This window comes from Micromesistius poutassou, assembly GCF_964030765.1.
Source record: "Micromesistius poutassou genome assembly, chromosome: 18".
NCBI lineage: Eukaryota > Metazoa > Chordata > Actinopteri > Gadiformes > Gadidae > Micromesistius > Micromesistius poutassou.
In genome coordinates, this window is record NC_140288.1 from 3590220 (window position 1) to 3600117 (window position 9898).

Genomic DNA, 9898 nt, shown 5'->3' on the forward strand with positions numbered 1-9898 from the left:
GTGTTTTAACAAAATGTGAGATCAGCGTTTGTTGTTCCAGCCTATGAAGCTATAATCCCTACAGCCAGATAGTCTAGTCTGGGTCTAGGGTGTTGGACTCCCAGCATCCATGAGAAAGATGCCTTAACACATACCTGCTCCTTATTATAGTCCATCTATCAGGCTTTGGATAAAACCGTCTACTAAATGACTAAATAGTTTTAAAAAAAATAGTTCAATAGTAATTCATTTTTCATGAACTCTTTTTTATTTACTTTTTTCTTTATATATCATTGGTACATGTCAGGGCTTTTTTTTTTCTTGAACTCTTTTAGACAGTTCACAGTTATATATTTATAGTTCTTTCTTTTCAGTGAGCCAGCAAAGTTGACTCTGTCCTCAGCTTGGCCGCGCTGGAGCGGTTTCTTTTGAAGCAAGGTGCCACTTGATTTCTGGTGTCAGCTAACGTCCTCACCGCCAAGCTGGGAATGTTTTGGCCTCCGCAGGGCCGTCGCTCTGGCAGGGCGGATTCTTATCGGCGCCATTCCGTGGGCTTTGGTCTTGGGGGGAGACAGATAAATCTGACTCATGCATGGGGATTACTTTAATGCGCCACCGTTTGAAACGCCAGCGAGTGAGAAGTTTGTAATAAGCTGCTGAGAGGCTAGGTCTTAAGGTCGCTGCGAGGGGCTCTAACACACGCACACACGCCCACACAACACATGCATGCATGCATGCAGACACGCACACACACACACACACACACACACATGCATGCACATGCAAACCCTTGCATGCAAACACACACATGCACACAAACACACACACACACACACACACATACAGAAACACACACATGCAAACCCACGTACAGAAATATATAAAGAGTCACACGTCAAGGCTTGCACAAACTTTGAAATGAAACAAACTATGTGTGTTTAACTAGCTAGACAATGTGCACATGTTTAAAGGAGTGATGTGTAGGTTTTAACACCATCTGGCGGTGAGGTTGCAGATTGAAACCAACTGAATACCCCCCTCATCTCTTCCTTTACAACAAGAAGAGGAGAAGCTATGGTGGTCTGTACTGGTCCAAAAGGATTTCTTAATTTACGACAGCATCGAGTGGCCAAGTGTCAAGCTGTTGGCTCGTCCTGGGGTACTTTAGAAACATGGCAGTGCAACATGACAAGCCTCGTGGAAGTGGACCCGCTCCCAATGTAGATATAATTCTGTCTCATTCTGAGTTACTACAAACACAAGGATTTATATTTTCATTGGATTATACACATATTAAAATATACTAACATAATATTATATTCCATTTCTTCCAAGTTCCGTTCCGCCAGATGCAACTCAATTCTACACACTGCACCTTTAAGAAATCAAACAGTTTGACTTTGACTTTCCACTAGTTTCGACAAACCTGTGTTTTTTTTTTTTGTACTTCGACGGTAAATGGAGTGTAAAGGATGACTAATGATACAATACTGGTTTAAATAAACCATAAAAAAAAAGGCAGGTCAGTGAGGTTACGTTACTTTCTGAAGGAGCTTTCACACCTCATTCACTTTTATTCCTTAACAAGGAATGACTCCGGCCCGGTGTGACGTGGACTTTGGCCCACAACCCTGACTCCTTGCTTTGCTTTTTCCTATTTCTTCATCTAGCAGACGTGTTTATCCAAAGTTCAGGAGCAGCTGTGAGGCGTCTTTGCGCTGTGATACCTCACAGCCTAGGCTGCAGACACCGGGCACGAAACCCGGTACGCTTTCGGCTGTGAGCTTCAACACCCCGAGACGTGACAAGCCCGCAGTAGAAAGGGGCGTAGTACATATAAAACGCGACTTAACAATAAGGAAAATCTGTAAATGAGGTGTTATTGGTTCATTTTAGAGCGCCCTTGTTAATCGCTTTCAGTTGTCACTGAAATTCATCATTTTTGTGGTTATTGCCATCGCAGATCGGATGTTTATTACTATTGGATTTTACTACTTGCTCAGTTTAATGAAACATAAACATTTGCGGGTGGTGGAAAAACACCATTTCGTAAAAACAAGATTAAGAATTTATTCAACAACCACAATTTCATAGTCAATGAAAATGCCCTTTTTTATTCACTACAGAGAATAATGCATGTGCTATCCTCCAGCGATTGGATCATAGGGTATCAAATATTAACAGGCAAGGCACAAGTTATACTCCCGCTACAAGTTTCCTAATTGGTGTAACTATTGCAAAAGAGACCTCCCCAAACACTCCTCTGTGTGGGAAGGTGGAGAGAGCAACTAATCAATCATTCATTTCACGCTTTGGTTGGCAAAACTAAATAGAATAAGCCTAAAAAGAACAAAATAGGATTAGTCCACAGCTGAAATGATATTCCCTTCCTCCAGGAGACTAGGGAGGGGATAACTGTTCAAACATCATAATCTGATTCTGATTGTTTTTTACTTTTTTTGTCTACGAAATTGACTCACAAATCATTAAATCAAGAAATCAGAACAGTAAAGTTGAAAGTCTACTACTCCGTATCCGTAATCCGTAATCCGACTCCGTAGCTACGGAGACCCCTCGAGCAGTCGCAGTCCTCCGTCGGGATGTCGGAATCGCGATGCAATTCACGATCTTATATGCTGACTACTAACCATGTAAATAGTGTTGAAGATAAACTTCCAAAGCTTTTCAAATCTTATTTGGTGTTTTATTAGTCCTTAATGTGCAAAGTGAACAATGTACAAAGTGCAATCAGGTGCAACGTCAAACCGGGGAAAGTGATTCCGGAAATGATTTTGTTAGAGGACCAATCACAGCCCTTGCCGTCTCTGTCCGTCTCTGTTGCTCATCTATTGAATGCGCACGTAGAGGGGGTCTCCGACGGGCTCTCCGTTGACGGAGAGGGCTCTCCGTATCTACATACAGCACTTTACGGAGTAGTTTAAATCCACCTTAAGACTCCACTGACATGTCGAAATGCTCTCTGGAATCATTCGTCTACCTGGGGTTCAGAGATGTACTCTGATACCAACTCTGCTGTGGTCAACCATAGCTGGTGAGTCAAGTCAGTCTGAGTCATCCTAGTCCTTTATTATAATGAAGCAGGTTGACGAGGGGGAGATATTTTGATGTATGTCGAATCGATGTATGGATTGCCTCAATACAAACGTTGACGTTGACATTTCTGTCATTCTTGGTATTTTTATATCCATCCGCGTTTCTCTGAACATGTACGATGCAGTGCCGCCGTGGAAACCGATCAAAAGAGTCCCTTTATGGTCTCTTTATTGCTATACTACGAACAATAATAAAAAACGAACACATTCATACGAGAGAGAGGGGGGAAGTAAGAAATGGAAGAAGAGAGGGGGGAGAGAAGATACATAGTGACGATAGATAGCGACCGAAGCTAGGAACGCTATTCTCTATTCTCCGTCGTTCAGCTAGGAACCCCCCGTTGTGAAGTGTGCTTGGTACGTACCATGTGACCTTCCATGTGATTAAGGTCCTGTCGGGTCACTAGCTCAGTGCTCTCAGTAGCGTGTGCTAATTAGCTTCCTCATCACACGTCCCGCACACATGCTGTTAGCAAAACACTTAACCCCGGAAAGCTAACTCCTCAGACTAATGTGATGAGACAAGAAAGTACTTTGTTTAAAAAAAAAGGGGGTCACCTCATGTATGTCTCATTTATGGGGCTGGCATCAATATTACAGTAATCAAGAGTGTGTGATTTCGACTCGAGGAATTCTAGTGGGACAGTAATCGTGGTCGATGCCCTCTGTGCCTTTCAGTCACATTGAGGGAGGGAGACTGGGAGATTATTTATAACTAAAGTTATCCACAACACCACATGGTTGCACACTTAAAAATACAGCTTCATGTATGGCAGGCGGGGGTCGTGGATTGGCTCGTGTTGCTGATGAAGTGTGTCGGGCCGGTTTATATCTGGCCCGGATTTGGCCCCCAGGTGAGCCTGGCGACAATTATCCACCGGTTTGACTAATTAGTAAAATGCATGCGTGTACATGCGGAAACGCACCCTCGGGTGCCCCGAACAGCTGCCTTAGCTTGGAATCCTTTGGAAAACTTTTTTGTTGTGTTTTCCAGCATCGCTGTATTCAACTTTGCGCTTCCGGCGGAAAAAAAGGGAAAACACATTCCTGGTAGCGCCGCGTGCAGTAAACACCCGCTGTCACTGTAAGCAGAGGTCGGGACTGAAACGGATGCTCTTAATCCAGGCCTCGACCTCAGCTGTATTTTTAGTAGCGCACACACACTTTTATCCAAAGTGACTTACAGTGAATTCACCGGACAGGAGGTGCAGAGGTTATTAAGGAGCGGATAGGGTGTTGTACGGCATGTTGTGCTCAAGGAATGCCGACGGATAGAGCGATAGTCCGGACATTTGGGGGGTTTTCAAACCCCCGGAACTTTTCAGGCTGGGGGGCGAAACATCCTAACCGCCGAAGAGCGAGCTAGCCCTCCAGCTCTGTGCCTCCGCCGCCGTGCGGGAATAAATACTTTTTATATAAATACATTCGGCGTTAGGAATTTCAACCGACAACCTCTGAGACCGTCTCCGGAACTGTTGGAACTGCGGGCTGTGCACTTTCCCAGCGCGGCCGTAGAAAATAGATCAGACCAGACGCGCTGCTCTGAAAAGGAAATGCCAAGCGACAAAATGATGCCTTTCTATTCTTAAACCACTCAGCTCCCCGTGTAGTGGTGGTACCAACACCAGGGACCCGTGTGTGTGTGTGAGGGTGTGTGCAAGCGCTTTTATGTGTGTGTGTGTGTGTGTGTGTGTGTGTGTGTGTGTGTGTGTGTGTGTGTGTGTGTGTGTGTGTGTGTGTGTGTGTGTGTGTGTGTGTGTGTGTGTGTTCGGGCCCTTGTTTGTGTTTGTGTGTGTGTGTGTGTGTGTGTGTGTGTGTTCGGGCCCTTGTGTGTGTGTGTGAGTGTATGTGTGTGTGTGTGTGCTTGCGTCTGTGTGTGTATCTGCTTGCGCTTGTACATGTGCGTGTGTGTCTGTGCGTGCGTGCGTGCCTGCGTGTGTGTGCGCTTGTACACCACCACCACCACAAAATACAATGTACACAATGGCAATTCCAAAACATCTCCAATCCACTCTGGTCCGGTGACCTGTTACAAACCCCAGACCTGCTGTCTATGAAGTGAGTGCAGGGCTGACCTCACATCCCACTGCATCTTCTAGGAGGGCAGCACAGTGAACCACTGGGCGGGGGGGCGGGGGGGCGGGGGGGGGAGAGGCGCGGCCCTCTGCTCTGGACACTATAAGGTCTATAAATATTGTTTTGTCTGAGACGGCGGCCCCGGTTCCTCTTCTGCAAAACAAGAGACCAGAGGAGAGGAGAGGAGAACACCCCTGTGGAAACTGTGGTCGAGAGAGAGAGAGAGAGAGGGAGAGAGAGAGAGGGAGAGAGAGAGCGAGAGCTAACACCCTGCCAGTGTTGTGGTTTTTAAGGAAAAATGGTTATAATACAGAGGAAGAAAACATGGCTTTGGTGGTCGGAACACACCCAGATCAGCACACACACACACACACAGACATGCATGAATTCTTGGCTATACACGCACACGCACACCACACACACACGAACACACAAACAAACACGCACGCAAACACACAAACATGCATGCATACACACGCATACATACAAACACACACACACACACACACACACACACACACACACACACACACACACACACACACAGCAGTAATAGTACTACTTGTGGTACCATGAAGTCATCCCTAACAATTCACTTGCGGCGGCGTTTGGTCGCAATCCCACTCATGTCGTCATGCTAACACACTCACACACACACACACACACACACATGCAAACACAAACAGTAACAGCAGTAGTAGTAGTAGTAGTAGTAGTATGAGTCATTCCCTAACAACCAACTGTGGTTGCTTTTATGTTGCCTGGTCGTAATCCCTATAAAACAATCTCACGTGTTGCGCGACCACTGATGCATATTGCACTGCGTTCTGTTACCAGCTTGGTTGTCTCTGTTGCTGTGCTCCACAAAACAGCAACAATCTCCCTCCTCCTCTCTCTCTCTCTCTCTCTCTTTGCACGGCCTGATTTCTTCCCAAGCCCGGGACACAACCTCTTTTTAAGTCTTGTCGCCCGCGGCGTCGGGTCTCCTCCGGGTTAGGTCAGCAGCCTTCCTGCTCGTCGCGGTGTTTATGGCTTATTAAAGCCCTCCCTCTAATCATGTGTCTGTAGCCTGTGAGCAGGAAGCAGACCGACCGGCCGACCGACCAGCGGGCGGGCGGGGGGGGGGGGCGGGCGGGGGGGGGGGGCGGGGTGGGGTCCCTTAGAAGTCAGTGGAGAACTGGACACCCGTCCACAGCTTGTGCTCGTTAGCATCGTTAGCCTCTCCCCCCCCCCCCGCCGGGCGAGATGAAGGCCGCTCCGTCGCCGTCGCGTGTCGCCAAAAGGTCGGAAGGGGCGCGCCGCTCGTTCAGTCGACTCGAGGGACGATCGCGCCCCCCCTTTTTTTTATTGCGTGTGTCGTGCGTTCAAGTGATTAGGGTCGAAGCGTGCGGCACCTTCTATCACAGAGGCGGCGTCGTGGGGCAAACGCAGGTGTCGCTCGTTACACTAATTACAGGTCTGCTCCTTTGATGTAGCGCTTCTACTGGACTAAACTAGGGATGATAAGTCTGCTATTAAGGTAGCAGACGCATCATTAGTGTTATGAGCCATGCCTGTGTTAGTCCCTATGATGATGCCTCTGATACGGGTCAATTATTATGTGAGGCTGGTTTAACAATGTTTAATATATTTATGAAGCCCCTCAATGAACGTGATGTTCTTGATGGTTGATTATATGGTACTTGGTATCTCCTTGATCCATATCTCTCTCCTTCACTCGCTCGTCTTCCGTTCCATTGATCTCTCTCCTCCTCCCTTTTTGACTTGCTCCATCCCTCTCTTCCCTTCCCTCCTCTCTCCCTCCATCTCTCTCCTCCTCCCTTCTGTGGCTCCGGTCTCATGGAGCCATGCAATACGGTTTCAAATGAGTATGTTTGGCCAGTGAGGCACGAGTCGATGTTCCTGGTGAAACGACGTATCCTGCACCATGCCTGGGCAATAAAACAATAAATTATCGTATTGTGATAGACTTTTGATCAATATCAATAATAAATAATAAAAACATGAACAATAAAAACATGTTCAATATATATCGATAAGAGACTGGACCACCGAATCTAGCAGCTGGGTTTGTTACACAAACACGGTTTCATACTTACTACTTACTACAATATTTACATTGTTGTATCGACATTGGAGTATTTATCACTGAAGAACAGTGGAAGGTCATGTTAAGTGTTAAACAGAAGTGTTTAAATCCAGCATGGTAATTCCTAGTCTTTTTAGGTCATTACAGTTATCTATAGTTATATATACAGTCTTTCAGCCATATCGCCCAGGCCTATCCTGGACCTTCAGCCTCTGACTCCTGTCCTTGTCCCTCGTGTGTTTCTGTTGTGTTCCAGGGAACCATTGTGTTATCGGGAAACAGAGTCACGGAGCACGCCACCAACAGCGATGAAGGAGGGAAGTTCCTCTTCGAGATCGCTCCAGGTACGAAAAAACTAACCATTTGTGATAAACCCGTCGTAAAAAAAAAAAACGTTTTATTTTTATTAAGTTGACTTGGAGTCATCAAAACAGAACGTGCATGACCGTAACTCGTGAAGTGAACCCCCCCTGGTTTCCGCACTAGGGTGTACGGTTGAGGCTCGTACACAATGACGGTAATAAAAAAAGTACCGCAAACCTGATCCACATCCAACCCCGGGGTAACTTTTTAGTACCGTTGTTGCGTACAAGCGCTATAATGAGCGATGTTTCGTAAGAAATTTGTAACACACTGCGGCGGTACGCTATAATTGTCAGAGTAGCTTAACCCTCACTCATACGCAGACATCAAACTAAACCACTGCAAGACATGTTCCCATGTTTAAAACAGAGTAAATGGTTTTGAGTTTACTGGCTCTTAAAAACAATGTTGTAAATCTAAGTGTGGAGTCAGCTTAACTCATTTCCTTTTACAAGTCAAACTGGGCAAATACATTCTCTTCTCGGTTCCTTAATTGTACCTTTTTTTTTTTCTGGTCAACTGACTTTGAAATGTGTCTGTTTTCATGCTGAAGCAGCTACAGCGGAGGCCTGGACTGTCGGCTCTCAAAGTGTATTACATTCAATTCACGCACACGCACACACACACACACACGCACAAGCACACACCAAAGGCAGCATCCACCATGCAAGGTAACAAGCGGTTCATTGGTTGCACCACCCAGTAGTCGGCTGTCCCAGAGTGACCTTGAATCTCCTGCCAGGAGCGTCTACGGTCACAGCCGTAGTCACCAGGACCGTAGTAGTCTGGCTGTAATGCGTGTGCGATACAGAGTCCTAGGAGCCACAAATAGCAGCTGATCGATTGGCAGACTGCGAAGGAATGGGAGAGGGGAGATGGAATCTCAGCATGAACTAAAAACCACAAATAGAAGCAAAACTAGGGAATGCGCAAGATCCTATTTTTGTTTCTTTCTGTTGCGTTTTGTTTTGACTTCCTGTTTTGTGCCTTTTGAATATTTAACAAGGGGGTCCTTCCACCTGTACGTCTATATATGGCGTCTCCTCCCTGCGTGACTCGATTGGGTGAGCACCACTCACCCAAACACTGACGGAATACATTAAGCTTCTCTCTCCGGCTTTCTCTCTCTTTGTCGCTTTCTCTCTTGTTGCTTGCAGTCTCTTTCTCCCTGCCTCTTTTTTCTTGGTTTTGCACTCTTCCTCACACGCACAGATAAGCTGTCGCTGATACACACACGCACGTGTGCACACACACACACGTACACACACACACACACACGCAGATGCCGTGACGGGCCGCTATCTGAGGTCGGTAAGGATTGAGCGCGGGCTGGAAAGAGATAGCAGATATTTTTCCCAGACTAGAAGTTTGTCTCCTGGGAATTGGAGTCCTGGGAATGTGTTTTTGTAAACACATGGACAACACACACACGCATGTGCACACGCGCTCGTGCACACACACACACACACACACACACACACACACACAGTCTCAGCTGTTCATCTCATATGCTCTAGGCCAGAGCAACACCAAATGCATCTGAATGTGAACAACTGAGTCGCTGCAGAAGTTTCACCAACATATGCTGCGGGCCTCACTGTCGACGTGTCTGCGTCTCCCAAGTCACCAAACTTTATTTATTTATTTGATTCCTCTGCAGTGACTCACTGCTGTTTAGGCAAAAGGCAGAGAGAGCAACACTGTGCACTATTTCTGACAGCAAAGCCACCCTGCACTTCCGGTTTTTCCGAGCAGATTGATGACACTGCCGATGGACGTGGTGAAATAGTTTATTATTAACGTGATATATTAGTACTGCATTATTTTGTCTCTAGCTCTCTCTGGCTCTCTGGCTCTCTCTCTCTCTTGCTCTCTCTGTCCCTCTCTATCTGTCTCTCTCTCTTTTTCTCTTCTTTTTCTCTCTGTCTCTCTCTCTCTCTGTCTCTCTTTCTCTCTCTCTGTCTCTTTCTCTCTCTCTCTGTCTTTCTTCTCTCTCTCTCTCTCTCTCTCTCTCTCTCTCTCTCTCTCTCTTTCTCTCTCTCTCTCTCTGCTCTCTCTGTCCCTCTCTCTCTCTCTCTCTCTCTCTCTCTCTCACTCTCTCTCTCTCTCTCTCTCTCTCTCTCCCTCTGTCAACTATAATATAGGATTTATGCCTTATGGTCGCAACAAAACACCACTTAAAGAAGTCAAACAGTGCTCCTAACTTAATATATCCGAGTACTAAAGACTTGAAGAAGGTCAGCTCATTGCTTGGAGTTCATTTTGCTGGAGAGGAAAA

General features: G+C 46.3%; 1 protein-coding gene across 1 annotated transcript in view; it reads left to right on the top strand.

Moving 5' to 3' along the window:
• Positions 1-9898, top strand: part of arhgap24 (Rho GTPase activating protein 24) — a 51345-nt gene that overhangs the window by 13347 nt on the left and 28100 nt on the right. Inside the window, exon 3 of the mRNA XM_084482720.1 lies at positions 7514-7601. Coding sequence (XP_084338846.1) covers positions 7514-7601 — 88 coding nt within the window. The remainder of the gene's footprint in view (positions 1-7513; positions 7602-9898) is intronic.